Source organism: Chamaea fasciata, unplaced genomic scaffold, assembly GCF_029207755.1.
Source record: "Chamaea fasciata isolate MVZ Bird 193981 ecotype frontalis unplaced genomic scaffold, bChaFas1.0.hap1 SCAF_10, whole genome shotgun sequence".
Taxonomy (NCBI): Eukaryota; Metazoa; Chordata; class Aves; order Passeriformes; family Sylviidae; genus Chamaea; species Chamaea fasciata.
Window position 1 is genome coordinate 27,895,525 of NW_027094095.1, and position 18,191 is coordinate 27,913,715.

Consider the following 18,191-nt stretch of genomic DNA (forward strand, 5'->3'; position numbering starts at 1 on the left):
TCCTCCCTGGCTTAGCCTCCAGCTGGGACTGGGAGCCTCAGATCTGCATCCCTCATCTCCTAAAACCGGCTCTAGTACAAAGCCAAGCCCAAGGCAGTGGAGGAAGAGGAATCCCCCGAATGCTGCGCTCCATTTGGTCTGTGCTCTGCTCCGTGTGCCCTCCAGGCGACGTGCAGCCAGATTTAGGTCGCGTTGCTGCTCTTCCCCTCCCACCTCTCTCTCTTCTGTTATGCATCATTTTTGGACTCTATTTCTGCCATTTGAAGGAAAAACTGCTACAGCAGGAGGAGGGATGTCTGGCCACTTCCTACACCACAGCCCCTTGGAGTGCTCCAAACTGGATTTTAAGTCAAATACTTTAGTGCTGTCAATTTTTACCTGGATTTATGGACGCACCAGTGCATGGTGCACGGCTGAGGACATAACCAAAGTTTGTTTTGAAGAGGCAGAAAAGGGTTTTCCCCAAACAAATTACCAGCAAGTCCTTAATTGATCGAAATTTCAGCCATTTATACTGAATAGCAGCATCAAGCCCCTTGTTTTTTTTGTTGTTTTTTTTCTTTTAAAAGGGCTCAGCGTTTTTGATTGGAGCTGAAAGGCTGGAAAACGAAGCCAGCTGAAAGATGCTCAGGGAGGGTGAGGAGGGAATGCAGCTGTGCCGAGAGACCTGGGCAAGGCACCACCAAAACCCAGAGCTACAAACCCTCTTCATACTGGCACTGGCAAAGCTTGTCCTGGCTTCTGCAGAGCTACAAATGGGACTCTTAAAGGGAAAAAGGCAGCAGCAATCAGCTGAAAGGGATGATTCATCACTGCTGTGTAATAAGGAGCTGCTGTCAGGATGCCGGGATGTCCTGGCTGGATGTTCTGCAGCCCTCTGGAATCGTTTGAGAAGTATTTAGGAAGGTCCCAATGCAAAACTTAAAGGAAAACAAGCCCTGGGCACACAAGGTGTGAGGGGCTGCTGGGTCTGGGTCGGTATTTTTGGTGGCTTGCCTGCGCAGGCGCCGATTCCTGGATGGCTGCAGGGAGGCAGCGCCTGTGGGTGCCAGATTGGGAAGCCCAGCGCTTCTCCAGGGAAAAGCTGCCTCTTAAAAAAACCCCCCTCTCCCTAATGTACATACACAGGGAACGGCGGAGTCAAAAATAAAGCTCTGAACATTTCACAACTCCTGCCGGCTCCCAGAGCCGCCGCCATCCCACGCGGCGCTCAGCGCGCGCTCGCCGCTTCCAAGTTTCGCGGCGAGCTCTGGAAGTGGGAAGCAGCCTCCCCCGGGCAAGCCGCCGCCGCTCGCCTTGGCACAGGCCACCCTTGCAAATGCCTTTGGGTTTTTTTCTTTTTGGGTGTAATCCTCCAGGAAAGGAGGATTTTCAGCTCAGCCAGCAGCGCTATGGGAGGGCTTGCCTGTGAAACGGTGCTTGCGCAGGATTTTTGTCCCCTGCCCTAGGATGGATCCGTGTGCCTGTGGACATGGCCGAGCACCCCTGAGCAGCATCCTCAGGTTGGTGCTAACGACATGACACATCTCCCTCTTAACACAACATTCACTTATCTCAACAGTCTCCAGGGGAAAAACAAAACAAAACTCCAGCGCACCCGCTCGTCTCCTGACAGACTCTGATCCTCGCGCTACAAACTCCACGTAGGCGACGATGCAGAGAGGATAAACCTCCAACCAAAATATGGTAATCTGGTTTTGAAGTCTCGTAGAAGGAACAAACAGGAGTGAGTCAACAACAAGCCACTCCATAAAGTGAATCAATGGAACGACAGCATATATTAACCCAGATCTGCTTAATTTCAAGAGTTTACTCCCCTTTCCTGAAATAGAGAGCTCAAGGAAGGCAGCAGGAGGGGCAGGTGGAGGGGAACCTCGCAGGGGAAAGCCTTATTCCCTTTGCTAAAGGGATCTTTGCCATTTCTTTTTATTTATTAATTTCAAATGCAAGCCTCCTTTCCCTTTCCTGCAGTTAGGGTCGTAAGAGTTTCCCAGGCAGGCAGTATAATGCACTCAGAGGCCGCTCCGGCGCGGAGCTAAGTGCCATCCCCTCTGACAGAAGGGCAGGAGGGAGGCTGCCATACCCTTAATGAGCTCTGAAGACCTCACTCCTGTTAAAAGGAGGGATTTCCAGATGCAAGACTAATGTAAAATGCATTAACACTAATGGGGGGACAGGGTGTGTGTGTTGGGGGGGGGGAACTCCCAGCCCTTTGAGCCCCAGGAGGTTGTTCCCATGGTTTGTAGGATGTGCTTTGGCACCGGGCTTACCTGCGGACCGGGACCCATGGGGCCCATCCCTCGCGGAGGATTCATCCTTTGCATGGGGCCGCCCATGTTAGGGTGCCCTGTTGGGAGGAAAGCAGGAGTGTTACACAGCACCAAAGCCACTCTGGGTCCCGAATTAACAGCTCATTAGGAACATCAGTGCTTGGCCCTCCTCGGCTGGGTTTACCTTGCTGTCGCGTGGGATCCATCGAATTGGGCAGCAATGGCTGTGTACCGGGAACAGCACCCGGGGGCTGTGAAAGCAAGGGAGCAAGATTAAAAAAATAAATCCTGCATCCCTCTGCATCCTGCTGCATCCCACATCCCACTGGTACAGCCTCCAGGTGTTTGCCTCCCTCATCCTTCTGCAAATCCCTTCTAAACCCCAAACAAGGCGTTTCCCCCTCCCCCCAGGCCAAATGTTGTTGCATTTTAGAAAAGCAAGGGAAAACTCGGGCTGAGTGGGGCAGCGGTGTCGAATCCAGCAGGGGAAGGTGAAGAGCTGCATGGCACCCTGGTAACACACAGCACCAGGGCCAAACCAGGCAGTGAGTCATTGGCTGTGGAGGGGAGATGCTCCGTGAGCAGCAGAGCCAGGCTGGGACCCATTCCCGCCCAGGCTGAGAGGAAGGCGGATGCTCCCCCTCCCCAAACTCACATTCCACTCGGGTAATGCTGCTATTTAAGCTTCAAAGGCTACTCCGAACAGATAAAGGGGAAGAAAAATGCAGATATTGTCTGCCTGAGGGAAGCAAACTGTAAACAGCTTTGCTACGGCGCTGCCTTTCACTTGGATGCCGACACTGAGGATCCCAGTGCTGGAGCACAGCACAGGCCCTGGGTGCACATGGCTGGGCCAAGGCAGAATCAGCCCAGTCCCAGGTTTTCTGCAGGCTGGAAGCTGGCAGCAGGAGGAAGATAAACCAGGAGTTACAGAGGAGGATATTTACACTTCTGCTGCCTGACCTTCCTGCCTGCCTATTTATTCCTCTTGTCCCTCAGGACGTGACCATAACCTCACTGAGCTCTGCCTAGGTACAAACGTGTTTTATATGTGGTGTTTGGGGGAAAAAACAAAATCCTTCTAATTAACTTTACCCACTCCTGAATGCTTGATCCTGCTGTGGGAACAGCCTCCTCAAACCAGTCCCCCCTGCCTCTCCTGCGTGCCCAGCTCACTGTGCTCACCTCCAGGAGAGCTTGGAAGGAGCCAAGAACCACTGCAGGATGGGGTCCTGTTAAAACTGACCCGTGAGGAGGTGCAGTGAATTCATACCTCGTTAGATCATCCATCAGTGCCCTGGGTGGAAGGCTCTTTCAGCCATCCAGGCATGGGGGGCCTCCATTAGCCCCTTCTGGGTTTTTCTCAGCTACATCTCAGCTGTCTCAGCATCAGTTAGCAAGTTCCAAAGATTCAAGTCTCAAGTCCAGCAAGCACAAACCCAGAGCAAGCTGGTACACTCTACTTCCTGACTATCCTGCTCTTTCTACTAATTAGGCCCACAGAAAAATAACGCTGATAGCCAAAAAACAAGCTCCCCAAAGACAATTTTTGAACAGACACTTTTGCTGCTCAAAGGGATTGCCGGTTTCCTTTAATTTCCCTTTAGTGACAAATAACCTCTGGCTTGGTCATTACCCTATGGATCTGCATGGCAAGGAGATGAATTCCTTAACCAAAGGCCACGCATGCGTCCAGGCAGGACGCGGGGTGGAAGCCAGAAACAAACTGCCCTTGTATAAGCTGGGATAAGAGGATAAACCCAACCCAAAAAATTCAGCAGTGACCTGCCCCGCTTGACCCCGCCGCTGATCTAAACGCTCGGTCAACCCAGCAGCAGGATTATCTCCATCACTTTAATTTTCTGCGATTGCGGGGAAAATCCAGCCGGGCAGCGAGCACACAGCATGGCACAGCCCTGCTGGGAACACCGTGGATGGAAAGCAGAACATTCCTCACCGCTGTTTCCATCCTGGATAGGCCCAAACCTCAAAATAAAATTAAACTATCATTGTTAAGCGACACCTGATGCTCCGGCAGCAGGGAAAAGGAGGGTGAGCAAGGAGGTTATGTTTGCCACCTAAACCCAAAAAGCATCTGCAGCACAACTGGCCCTCCTCCCCTTTCCCAGCTAACCCTAGGAAATCCAGAATCCCAGGAGTGCATTACCTGGTTGCCCATCCTGATGGGGGGCCGGGGACCTCCGGCGTAGCGCGGCGACATGAACGGCTGTGGGGACACAAAATAGGGTCAGGGCTGAGCCGTGGGGAGGCAGCACGCTCCCCACGCACGCTGGTTAGCCTGTACACACTGCTCTTGGTATTTTTGTGTGTTTTTTTTTTTTTTTTTTTTTGGTCTGGAGACATCCTTTTTAAAAAAGTTATGTTTCAAAAGGGAAAAAAAAAAAAGAGAAAGGTGTCTGGAGTCCGTTTTTTAGACATTTTCTCTGTAGGTTTATTGTTTGAGAGCGTGTTTGACATCGGCAGTACTAGGTGAGGCTGTTAAAATTAGTGCATGGGAAACCCTGAGTGTTAGATAATGTTCAAGCTTGAATATATAGATATATTAAAAAAAAAAAGTGGCAAATAAGCACATACAGACACGCACACACAAAAAACCCCAGTGCTAAGTACTGACAAAAAAAGGAAGAAAGGCTTAACGTTACTTCTTTTTACAACTGCTGCTACTAACAGAAGCTTAAAAACCCACATCAAGTTAAATTTCTCAGGCTACCTTGGGAAGGTAAAACAGTCTGATACCCACGACTGACTTCTCAGTCTATTGACAACTGCGTATCCAAAAAACACACAAAAAAAAAAAAAAAGAAAAAAAAAAAGAGAAAGGAAAAAAAAAGAAAAAAGAAAAAAAAAAAGGAGAAAAACCAACATTTTGCTTTGTAGCTGGGGTGCCCGGGGGGATGCTCCCCGGGGAGCGGGTACCCGCTTGCCCAGCATGCTTACAGAGGGGGGAAAAAGAAGTAAATTGAGCGCACGTCCCGGTTCACAGCCCTACCCATCACTAGTGTCTTTACCTGACTGTGGGGTCCCATCATGCTGTTAGGATTGTGGGGTGGAGGCTGTGCGTGTGGCGAGGGCTGTGACCCAGGCGGTCCCTGTGAGGTCAGACAGTAGAAGGAAGTTATAGATTAGCACATGAAAGCGCAGAAAGAGCTAAAAAAAGGATTCACGGGTGGACCTGTTCCGTCGGGGAGTCAGTTCTCCCGGTTTTAAATCAAATAATTTTTCCTTTTTTATTTTTTTAATTGAGTTTCTATTCATTTGTAGCTGAACAATGAGTAATGATATATGCAAAAAATATATATATATTCAAAATCAGAACATCTGTCAAAATACAGTGGCCACATCAAGAGTAAACAGTCCAGTGGTTCAACCAAGTCTGCAATGATAAACACACAGGAAACACTTTGCAGGGGCGTGCAACGAGGAAAAAAAAAAATGCAGGAGAGGACCAGAGAGGCTGGGGGAAATAGAAAAACCACCCCCAAACCAAAAAATGAAAAAAAAAAGAAAAAAAAATCTAAAAAAATAAAAATAAAAATTTTTTTTTCCTCTCTCATCCCAAAGGCTAGAAACACCTCCGGGTTTGTGTTTTGACCGTGGTACACTGGAGGTGCTGGAGCGTTTGCCAGGCACAACTGGGGCTGCACCGCCACACTGAAGGGATGCAACATCCTTCCTCGAGGTGGATTCCCTAAGGATGCGAGTAAAATGGCTTGCGAGCAAAGAAAGGATGTCTAGGGGAAAAAAGGAGAGATTAGTTGGTGCAGGTTGAAGGCTGCAATGCAGCAGTCGCTGACATTTTGGGCTTGAACGCCCACTTTAATTTTTTTTCTTATTTTTTTTTTTTTTTTTCCCAATTTCCCTTAAAAGCAAGAAATGAAAATTTGCTTGGAAAAACCGCGAGCTCGGTGCAAGAAATATTCCGGTGTGTGTTAACATGAGGGGCGGGGGGGGGGGGGAAAAAAAAGAAAAAAAAAAAAGAAAAGCATTTTTTGAGTCAAAGGAGGTGTAATTGGTAGAGAAAAGCACAGGAGCTCTGTCAGTAGGTGATGGGAAGCGACGGCAGGCTCCAGGACCGGCGCCGGAGCAGATGTTCTCTACCTGCCTCGTTACTAATTTCAACAAGTGTTCGCCTTCTAGCTGCTGCCAGCAATGGCATGGTTTGTTACCATGAGCAATTTTCTTAATTAACAGACATTAATTAGCCATTTAGCAATTTTGCAAGCGTTTGTTTAGCAGCTTTCCTAAACATGAATACCACTGTGATAATGGTACTGATTAGAGGGTCCCCTAATTAACAGTACAGGGAAGGAAAATTGAAATCACATAAATTAAAAAGGGAGGGGAAGTTAATGAAGGCAGGACATATTTGCACCTGCAAATCTTTTGTACAGCGGAAACTTGAGTGCAATGTAAATAAAGTAAGAGGGTGGGTTTTTTCTTCTTTTCTTTTTTTAATTTTTTTTTTTTTATTTGAATGGTTCGGCAGCGAGATGGAGCCAAGCAGATTTAAACCAACAGCCTCCTGCCGGCCCCTCTGCTTGAGCCGCTGAAATCCCACCACTTACACCACCATTTATTCTCCAGGAGCCAAAAGGAACCAGCCTCTGCCCTTAGCTCCTAGCCAACCTCATCCAGACGAGGTCACAGCACCTCAGGACAACGCTCCCCACTGCCTTCTCCATCCGTGTCCCACCAGAGTGGAGAAGACAAACCTCTGAGCTCCAATTGCAGCATCAACCTCCTTTAGCAGAAGTCCTCTCCAGGCATGGAAGTTGACTTATTTTTGCTTCTGAGCTGCTAACTCTGTCTGTGAATGCAAAGTGCAGCAGGGGCAGCAGACACCTCCCACCATCCCCCAGTAAGGTCTGGCCACCCCCAAAGCCCTTCCTACATATCTCAGCTGCAGGATTTGGGGTAGGGAAGATCAGAAGAGGTGAATGAGTGATGAAACCAAGTGGAAGGCAAAAACCAGGGCTGGCAGAGGCCAAACCTCATCAATGCAAGAGCCAGTGCCCCCCACGATGCCTGCCTTGTGCTGCAGGAGGGGGTCATTGCTGTCCAGAGACTGATGTCCTTCCCCCCATATCCCACAGCAGGTGAAGGGTGAACAGGTATCAAGCACACGGGGGACATCCCCACTTGAAGGAACCCTGGCTGGGCCTGGAGGTGATGCCTGGGGTCTGCATTTCGAGCCGGAGAGCAAACACTGTTTGATTATTGGAGAAAAAGCATCTTTGAGACACGGGAGCATTTCCACCGGAGAATAATCCCCTGTGGCAGCTGGACCCAGAGAGCATCCGCTGTTTGTGCTGCTGAGTGTATCCTCTGGAGTGCTCCTGCCCCAACACCAAGGCTGCTCCCGGAATGCTCCAGGCTTGGCGCCGCAGCATCCTTGCCCTTGCATTATCCCATGTGGTACCATTCCCAGAGGACACTTCTGGATAAGGCGATGCCCAGCTTGTGCAAACGTTTTGGCAGGCAGGGAGGAGCTGAAAGCAGTTTTTTTTTCCTTCCTTCTTCTCTTGCTTTTTCTGTGCGGCACCATCCCAAATGATCGCTCCAAGCCGCGACGGCCGCGGCCCCCTCGGCACGGCTGCCCTGCTCTGTCAGAAACTCAGCCCCTCTGGAGAGTGTTATCTCCATAAATATCTGCAGATGTTTCAGGGCTGGGACCCGTGTTGGGCCGGGAACGCCTGCTGGAGTGGTCGCCTTTTCGCACGGGATTGCCTCGCTGCAGAGGGAGCAGCAGATGATCCCGACGGATCACGGCAGTTCACACAAGTGTTTTGCAGAGACGACATGTGGGCTCCAACCAACAGAACATCCCCTTTTTCTTAAAAAACCCCGTGTGTTTAGCAGTTACTAACTACTCTCGTTAAAGGAGGAGGGTGAACACATGATGTCCTGCTTCCTTCACATCCCTCCATCCAGCCCTGGAGTCATATCCCTGTGGCACAGCTCCTCCTGACACGCCATGCTGGGTGAGCAGGACCTGCTCTGCAGTTGCTTCACTCTGTGATCTCCAGATCTTCACTCTCCCTGGCCAGAGAAACCTCATCATCTCTCAAGTTTTCCTTCTTTCCCTCCAAACTGGACACTCTTTGTGTGGGGTTATTCTTCATCTTCCTGTAGCTGCCTCAAAAAACAACCCCAACAGCTAAAAGGGTGCTAGAGGAAACTGTTTCCAACAGCTGTCCGTGGCCCAACCTCCACTCTGCTTCATTTTTTTCTCCCCTCTATGCTCCAGGGACTTCAAAAGCCCAACCTGGCCCGCTGGACAGCCGAAGTTTGCTACCACAGCTGCTTCCTACAGGGAGTTTCCAGGAGATCAGGTTATTTCCACTCTGTCTTTCATGAGCTCGACTCCTCAAACTTCTTGTAAAATATTAAAGATGGAAAATGGCACAAGCGATCATAGCTCCGTGTGTGTCAATTTATGTTTCCAGCGTAATTCACCACAAATGGATCATGTTTTATGGGCTACATACTTTCAGCTAATGGGGGAGTTTTGCTATTTAAAAACATTTGCAAGCACCTCTGGGGGTGGCAGAACAAGGCAGGATGGTACGAGAAGGCAAAGCATCACTGCCACGAGACACCGATGGTTTCGAGTTAGCAATAGGGAGGCATCTCGTGTTTAAAATACCTGCCCCTGCCTGCCAGTTTTGACGTTAGAAAATACTAAAATAAATTAGATGGATATTAATTAAAGCCATGCCTGGGTTTATTGGAGAGGAGATTCATTTCTACTGAAGGAGAGAGATGTTTTGCAAGTTGTCAAGAAAAAAAAAGAGGCGTCTCGGAAGGAGCCTTTAGGAGAGATGCTCCAGTTGCCTTCAAAGAGAAAGACCCCGGTTGACTTCCAGCATGTGGTGCTGGGTGAGGACCTTCCCGAGACAGGGCAAAGTGAGGCCAGGAGAGGTTAGACAAGGCAAGGCAAGGCACAGCAAGGCAAGGCAAGGCAAAGCAAGGCGAGGTTAGGCAAGGCAAGGCAAGGCAGCAAGGCGAGGCGAGGCGAGGCGGGCCAAGTTCCCCCGCAGACAGCGAAAGGCAGTCGTGGGCAGGAGCTCTGCCTCGCCTGCAGCTGGGGCTCCCAACTGCAGAAGCCTGGTTTTAAGGAATATGTTTAACACAAGCTCTTCAGGAAACAAACCCGTGTCAGCCGGAGCCAAGAACAGTCACCTCCATCTGGCTGGAGCACCCGAGAGAAAGTTGACTGCAAATCCCACCATATGCTCCAGACGCTCGGTACAAAAGCCTCGGGCATCCTACTAAACTTCCAGAAAAAAAACTTTCTCTGATGCTTGCTTTTCCTCTCCTCCAGCTTGTAGGCTACCTTCCTTCAAACCCTGCCCAGTGCAGGCTGGTACCAAGTTCTACCCCAGGATTTTGGGAAGAGCAGCCTGGTTTTATGGCTCTCCTGCTGCCTCACTGGAACTGGCTGACCAGAGCTGGTGGCACCAGCCCAGCAGTGGGAAATCCCACTGAGACATCAGGACAGCAGGGGGAAAATGGTGGCATCCAAGGAGGGAGCAGGACAACATGGACCCCTTCCTATTGTCCCTGGCTTCACCATCCTCACCCCACGGGTGACCTCACCCAAAGAGGGAGGTCTCCGGGAGGCGGGGAGAAGAGGCGGGGAGGGCAGGGGATTGTGGTGGGGGGAGCCCCCCGGGCTCTGGAGCCCCCGGTCCTCCCCAGCTCTCGAGGTCTGTCTGCATTAGGGGGCAGTGTGGGAACACGGAGCAGCCGGCGCTTTGTTTTGGTGCATCTCGGCGCCGAGCCGCTGATGCATAGCTAACGCAGCGCCGACATTGATTTATGGTCAACTTTCCATTTCATCAGCGCGGGGTACGGGGCGGTGCGGGGACTCAGCGCTGGGGAGAGCAGGCATGGCTGCTGACTCGGCCCCCCCGCCACCATTTATTTAGTGGTATAAAGATGTGGTATTAATTCCTTCCAGTTTTTTGTTTTCCTTCCTGTATTTCCCTGGCACCCCCCCCTCTGTCCCTCTTGCGAGGGATCTGCACCCCGGCATCAATCCAGCTTTCAAAACAAAAGCAGGAACGCCTCTGATGACCTTTAGGAGGATGAGCAGAGGGTTTGTTTGCTCATCTCAACGGGACAAAGAGAGAGATTTAAATAAAAGCATCTACCCATGCTGGCCGTCAACCCAGCCAACCTTTTGTCCGGAGCACAGCTGATGCTGTGCTGCCGGCTGGCACCATGAAATGCCCCAGCAACCCAAGAGTGCCGTGGGCCTCTCCTTTTCCATAATTTTGGGAGATTCTGCAGTCTGCACTTCCTTGGCCCCTGGCCTGAAGGTCGCTGCTGAGCCCTGGCACTGGGAAGGGAATCTCACTGCAAGGCAGTGGCTGGGAGCTGCAGACTGGAGCCCTCCTTGCTTTTCCCTTTCCTGGAGCATTCCTTCTCCTCCAAGCTGACTCACATGTGTTTGGGCTTCGAAGTCTCAGGAATAGTCCGTATCATTTTTTCCCTTTGCCAACCTGCGGTGGACATCCTCACATGCAGGGCTGGGGGTGGGGGGGCGGTTCATGCACCCCCAGGGTAGCAGTGCGGAGTTTCTGGTACCTGAGCTTTGCTGGTGACTCATTCCTCAGCTCCCTGTGTGACTTCCCCACCATGTCTGGACATGATCAGGCTCTCTAAATCCTCTCACTAACAATCTGCCCATGCCTGCTACCCTTGGGGATATTCCTTGCAGGTCCCTGATGCAGAAGTGCAAGATGCTGAAAACCCCTGAGCCCTCTCCAGCGCTCTCCTGGCATGAGGATGGCACTGGCTGAGGCGGTACCACCTCACTCACTCCCAGGGCTGCCATACCAAGGGTTGGGGAGAAGTCCTTTCTATCTTCTGTGACCTTTTTGTTTTTGCCCTATGAATTTAGGCACTTCAATCTCCTACAGAAAGGAAATTATCCCTGAGCTGTGACTGGCTTGACACTGAGCTTCCAGCCCACCTCTGCAGGAGCTGCTCTCCAGCATCTCCTGAAGCTGGAACGAGCTCCAGCACCAGCAATAAATCAGACAGGCTTTCATGAAGGCGATGTTCAGACTGTGTTAAAAGGTGGGATTTTTCTTCTGCTTTCCATCCCGAGGGCTGGGAGGAGAAACCAGATGTTGGAGGGCTTTCAGGAAAGGCAGGCTCTTGAGATGTCACATGTGAGCCATATGCACCGGCACCCATCCTCTCTTCCCTCTGGCAGTGCCGGGGATGGGCAGCATAACCTGTACTGGCATTGCTACACTGTCTGGGGTTTCAGGATCCACTCCTGCTTCTGAGCCACTCCCTACCCCAGCGGCTCCTGGGCCAGCTGCATGGGAGGCAGGGAACTAGGATGGGTTATCTGCTCCTGAAGCAGACCCTCAGTGCAAAAGTGCTACAGGAGGGCAGAAAGGAAAGAGAGGGGACAGCTTGGAGGCTGTCAACGGGAAGAGTTGAGACGGCAGCATGAACAGTAAGTCTGGGGAGATGTGACTCCTCTTCCTCACCTTTCCCACTCAGGGAAAGCCAACCCATACTCTCGCTGCCTTGCCCTAAATTCATGCCAGTTTTGCAGCCCTCGCAGCTCGGCGTGAAGCAGAAGCCCCAAAGGACAGTCAGCTTCACCGCGGGGCGAGATCAGGACGTTTTGGAGACACATTTGTTGGAAGCAGCAGCTTGGCACTGGGATTGCTGGCAGCAGCTATGACCTGCGAGATTGCATCTCCTCCGTTGGCTTCACCCCCTGCCGCCGAGTGCTGCTACAAGACTCGCCTGTTTTAGGGTTCCCGATCAGTATCGGATATTCCTCCTCTGTCAGAAGCATGTTCAGGAAATGGGATCTCTCTTTCCCTCTCTCAAAAAAGACAGGCCCCTCCTTCCCCCTTCCCATACAAACGCCATCGCCGATACTGGGCTCAGATATCGCCACAATAAATCACGGGCTCCTTATCGAGCTCGCCTGTCTACTGCCCGAGAAGTTCTCCCATACACAAATCACAAGCCCAGATTAAAAAAAGCCCAGCTTGCCAAAACAAATATTCCTTTCAACTCTTATCCCATTTTTTACATGAACAAGTGTTTCAACCTCGAGCAGGAGGGTTTTAAAGCACTGAAAGCTTATGTTGCAGTGAACCAGTGCAGCTCACTCTGAGCAAAGAGATTCCTGAGAAAACCCCTAAGGCTCAAGATTTGAGAACTCCTTTTCTTTGTGCTTGTTGATATCCTTTCTGTCAGCATCACTCCAAACACGTTACCCCCTCCTCTGTCAGAGCTTGTTGTGGGATAAGGAAGGAGCGAGGGGACTTCAGGGACTTTGCTGGGTATTTGCTTACAAGGTGCCTCCACGGCATTCAGGGATTTGGCTGGAGCCAACTCCTGCCTGCAGCCGCAGCCAGGGTTTGTTAATGCATTCAGTGATTGCATTTGGAAAAAATCAAGTGGTTAACCAGAGGAGGGGGAAAAAGTTTCAGGAATCAAAATCCAGAATGTTTTCAATTACACACGTCTGTTAGGACTGGAGAACAAATACAATCCCAACCCAAACACAAACCAAGCAGCTTTGGAAAAAAAACATTGGTTGTAAATACACAGTAACCTCTTCGAGCAAGGAATTTGCTTTAAGGCCACAAAAAAATAGAAAGCAAAACGTGGAAGGACAGCAAGAACACAAGTTTTTCCTAGACAGGTCAGCTGTGCAGGCATGCTGCTTCCCTAGCATCCTCTTGGGAAAAAAAAAAAAAACAACAAACCAAAACAAAAAAACAAAACACAGGCATGACAGCGCTGACACCCAGAGCGAAAGCGAACACGTGCGCAGTGAGGAGGGAGCACCGGGAGGAGCGGCAGCCTACCTGGAAGAACCCGGGTGGGATGGGGCCCCCGGGCATCCCGTCATTCGGGGGAATGTTTCCAAGCACGGGACTCGGGGCAGCAGCTGCGCTCTGCGGGGAACAAAACCAGGGCAAACATGGTCAGAGTTACGGCAAAAAGCACGTTAAAAATGCCACCTCTCCTGCCACATCACACTGAGTCAATCTGCGTTGTATCTCCGGAGCCATGAGCATCTTCCCCCGTGGAGGAACTGGAGGAGGATGCTCGCAGCTGGAGGGGCACTGGCCTCTGTGACTCACCCATGGAGGAGATTGGCCACACAGAACCTGGAGATGATTCTGGGGTTTGTTTATTCATTTACCCAAGCACTGAGTCTTGTTAATCCACCAAGGAGCCTCATCCAACATGTAATTTTAGGCAGAAGCTGTTTGAAAGCTTTAAAAATGCTTCTCTCCCACCTCCCCACCATGCTCGCTGGTTTAGCCCTGTCCTTTGAAAATTATGCTTCCCTGACCTCACCAGCACATCGAGGCTTTACTATTCATTTCCAAATTCATTGCATTCAACCTGTGGAGTCACGTTCCCCCTCGTGCCTCCCCAGAATGAGCCACCAGCACAGCTCCAGCCCCAAAAAGGAGGGACGGGAACAGACATGGGGTACCTGGACACCCCATTCGCTCCTCTCAGCATTCCTATTTGTATTTATCCACTTCCTCTGGGAAAGCACCAGCATGATGGGAAGCTCCTACTCTGAAGGAAAACACAATAAAAAGATCTTTCTCTAAAGGAAGACGTGCTGATGACACATCCCTGTGAGATTAGGAGCAGTACCTGTGCCATCCAAGTGCACCCCAGTTTGCTCACCACCAAGTGACCCCCGTTCCAGTCACAGCGCAGTTAAAAAGGCACCTCAGTGGTGTTAATTGGATTTGGATTGCTGAACTACTCCCTCCACCATACCCACCTAAAACCACAGTGAAAAATTTTTCCACTGAGGAAATCCCACGAACAGATGGGGTACATGTGAGCCTGCTCAGGCTTGGTTTTACCCAACAAACCCCATGTCCTAACAGCAGCCGAGCCAGACCCAGCTCCTGACCGCATCCGATGCGGCAACAACCACAAGATGTGAGCAGAGGGGGAAGCCAGGCTGTCAGGGCAGCCTGGAAAATTAAGGATTATTACTAAGGACTCAGGATTGCCAAGATAGGATCCCCATGTTTTGTCGGCAACCTTGCTATTCCTGACCAGAAAGCCTTGCAGAGGCAGGGGAGCACCAGACTAATCACTGCCTTGTGCCTTCCCAGGGCATCCCTCGTGCCCCTCATCATGCTCTCCAGCAGGAGCTGGCGTGCAGGATGTGGGATGAAGGCCAGGACCATGCTGGATAAGTGGTTGGTTTTCCCACCCCAGCATCTCAGGGCTGCAAGTGTCACAGACAACGGTGGAGGCTGATTCCCCAGTAAGAGCCTCCCTCCGTGAAATAACCAATTCCCCCTGAGGCTACAGGGTCTTGCACCCCCAGGCACAGCCCCCGCCATGCTCCCCCTGTGCCCCTGACAGCCTTTCCCCCCATCAGCAGCAAAGGCCAGATCTGAGTGTTTTTACAGTTAATAAAAAAAAAAAAAAGTCCTGGCAGGAAAAATAAGCCTGCCCATTCCAGGCTCTTTTTATACATCAGACGGCAGCAAAAATAGATGGGAGAGGGAGTGAACCCACTTCTCTCCCTCCCTCCATCCCCCCAAGTGGGTCAGCTATAAAAGTAAAACCAAATCTTAATCCAAGGCCATGAACATATTGCAGTTTCTCTGCAAAGCAGATGACGGTTCTTAATGCAAAAATATATAAGACTGAGCCCCAAACTGCAGCGAGCCCATTTGGAATTTCCTTTATTAAACCCTCTATCACGCAAAACGCTTCTCTCCCAAGGCGGCAAGCGCTGCAATAAAGCTGCCAAGGTGATATTTTATGGTTTCAAGAGATTTCCAGCACACTATAATCCTTTGCTTGGGGAATCTCCCAAAGCGAAATGGATCCCGAAGCGGTGGGGAGTGAGGAGGAACATGGGTTTGGGGATCTGGGGGGGAAGGACGCTGCTCTTCTCCTCCCCTCTGCAACAGGGAGCAAAGGGAGAAGGGCAGAGCAGCCAAAGAAAACCTTGAAGCGAATGCCCATTTTTCCACAAAACCACAGAGTATTTTTCCGTGTTAAACACCCTGAAACCTCACCTATGCCTTCGCAGCGTAAACGGGGATTTAAAGTTCCTCACACATGTGGCGCTTGGCAGAACTTGGTAATTAAAAACCCGCAAGTGCCCTGAGCATATTGTAGGATGGGAGCCAAATTGGTCAGCCCTTGATGAATGATTTACAAGGCTGCGAAGTGACATTTTATTTCTTTTTTTATTTCCCTCCCCATCACCGCTGCTAAGGTAAACACCGAGGCACCTTTAGCCCCGGCGAAGCGATGGGAGCGCAGCCGTGGCTGGAGCAGCTCTGTAAAACACTTGTGTGAGCCAGAAATGAAAGAAAAAAGGCAAAAAAGACAGCAGGAACAACTTTTCCAAACCTTAAGGGTGAGCACCCAAACTCTAAGGGTCAGGCACCCAAACTCAAGGGCTTTCCAGCAGTCATTTCCAGGACTTTTTTGGCCACACAGCTCCTCTCACAGGGTTCATTTTCAACATTTTCTCCCAGAAACTCTTTTTAGGCACTGTTGGTTGCAGCTTGCTTTCCAAAGCTCTTTCCTTAGGTGAATATCTTAAACCCATCGGATCTCCCCGGTGAAGATACAGACAATGTGCAGTTGCCATGGAAGCTGGCAGAAAGTGGGCACGGAACTGCTGTGCCACCACATTCAAGCTGGAGCTGAACCAGAAGCACATCAGCCACACGAAGGTCCCCATTGGCATGCGACACCCCAAATTTCCTTCCACCAAAACACAAGGAAACCACTGCCAGAAATGAGCCAGGACAGCTCTGGCAATGCTGGCATGCCAGCTCATTTGCCTTTTATAAGATGGCAAATTTTCCCCACGTTGGAAATCAATATATATGTGTTCCTGGGGCGCGCATGTATAGCTATATACACAAACACACATATGTATTTTTAATTCCCCGCCGCATACGTTGGTATTTTCCCTCTTTTTTTGGTGGAAGCCAGTGGAATGACAATCTGGATCACCGTGTTTCGCTTCCAAACCAAAGCTCTCAGTTAACACACCGGCCTGGTACGCCAGCAGATGCCGTCTAAGCCTTTAAATCGCACACTAATTGCACTAATTGAGCTAACAGTCTCTGTTTCGTCTCCCTACCCTGAGTCAACCAGCATCTTCTGGTACTGCTGTAGAGATCCAAGCTGTTGACTGTAGTGTTATTTTGTCAGCCATTAAACGATTCATCAGAGTCATTAATTGATTTATTACCGCTGCCTGCGAGTATAGCTTTGCAAATAAAGAAGGATGGAGGTCAGGAGGCAATGGAAATCGGACAAAACAGCACAGCCAGGAGCTGGGCACTTGAATTATCAATAGGAGCCCACTTGCGCAGGACTGCTGGCATCAGGTTATGGAGGGAAAAAAAGGGAAAAAAGGAAAAGATGTGCTGTCTGGCTGTGCTACAAAGCTGGTTAGGGTCTACAGCTGCAATCTATGCAGGACGTAAAAGGGCTATTAAAACCATCTTGTTTTCTTAACCTAATCCTCCAGGAGAAACCAGGTTATTCTGCTGTATTAACCGTGCTGAAGAGCAGCAGGGAAGCAGCACTGGCCTGGCTGCCCCACACAGCTCCCCGGCCTCCGGCGCATCCCCACCAGCGCTTTGGTGTCACCCAAATTTGCTTTCCCAGGCTGGCTGAGCCAGGGACACACCTCACCTCTGCTGTCCCACAGCCCTGGGAGGAGCTGCGGTCCGGTGCTTTTATTTATTTACTTTCTTTACTGCAGGGTTTAGGCCTTTGCTGGGCGTGAGGGTTTGCTGCGAGCAGGGTGCGGCGAGCCGTTTCCTGCCCCCCGCCCTGCCGCACGCTTGGCCCCAGAGCAGCCGGGAGGCACCGCCGAGGCCCTGCCAGGGGTTTGGGGGCTGAATTTAGAAACCAAAGCAGGTGGCTTGAAATCACCCCTCGCTGCCAGAACGTTGCTGCTCCCAGCTCCCAAGTGCCTGCTTAATAAAAGGCAGCACCCTACAAAGAGAGGGCTTGGGAAGTCAAGGAGCTTTCCGGATGTGTTGTGCACACGTGGGGCTGCTGCAAGGGATTCTTCCTCCTCATCCCCATTTGTGGACCTTGAAGAGCAGCCTGAAGGTGGGCTAAGGCACTGCACCCCATCCTGCAAGGCTCTCAGTGTCATGGTGAGAGAATGGTGGCAGGGCACCGGCCAAGCCCCAGCTCACCACCCACTCAAACCTGCCACACTTCACCAACACAAGCAGTAGTTCCTATTAACCATCCATGAAAAAGAGGTTCCAACTGGTGGTAGTAACTCTGCCACTAAATGCAAGCTGGTGTCCTCACCGCACAAGGTGAGCAGCTTGCCCCAGCATCCCACACTGGCTTTCACCAAACACTTACTTTTTAATAAAAATAACATGCCAAGAGTGGTGCAAGGCGCCGGCAGGCAGCAGAGACGATGCTCCATTCGTGGGGAAGCACCACCAGCACTGGCTGCTCAGCCAGGCACAGCCTCCATCAACCCAGCAGTGAGATGGGGAGAGCAAAAGTATTTTCATGGCACGGACCTAAAACCAAAGTAAAGATGGCTGGGTATTTCCTTTTTGAGCTCCGGCTGTTTTTGTCCTCTCTCCTCTCCAGAAGAGTGGACCAGAGGATTCTGGCTGCATCTCACACCTTGCAGCCACTGTGGGAGCAGCACAAGACTTAAGGGCAGCTGCCTCTGGTAGGAGCACGCAGGGGTGCTCAGGACATGCTGGTGATCTGGTATCTGTCTCCTTTGATTTTATTTTTTTGCCTAGAGCACAGGCTTTGGAGCCTAAAGAAGAAACCAGTGTGCGGGTCAGGACTTATGCAGGCTGCGTAAACAGGTAATACGGAATTTAATTGGACTCCAGT

The 18,191-nt window shown here is 50.8% G+C and overlaps 1 protein-coding gene across 2 annotated transcripts in view; it reads right to left on the reverse strand.

Annotated features, from left to right (window-relative positions):
* The window catches only part of SSBP3 (single stranded DNA binding protein 3), a 54,129-nt gene that overhangs the window by 3,676 nt on the left and 32,262 nt on the right, over positions 1 to 18,191 (reverse strand). The window contains exons 5-9 of one of the 2 annotated variants that reach the window (XM_066192865.1): positions 13,148 to 13,237; positions 5,300 to 5,380; positions 4,438 to 4,497; positions 2,455 to 2,521; positions 2,271 to 2,347 (exon numbers count right to left, since the gene is read on the reverse strand). In XM_066192865.1, coding sequence (XP_066048962.1) covers positions 2,271 to 2,347; positions 2,455 to 2,521; positions 4,438 to 4,497; positions 5,300 to 5,380; positions 13,148 to 13,237 — 375 coding nt within the window. The remainder of the gene's footprint in view (positions 1 to 2,270; positions 2,348 to 2,454; positions 2,522 to 4,437; positions 4,498 to 5,299; positions 5,381 to 13,147; positions 13,238 to 18,191) is intronic. The other variant, XM_066192866.1, reaches the window with a different exon arrangement.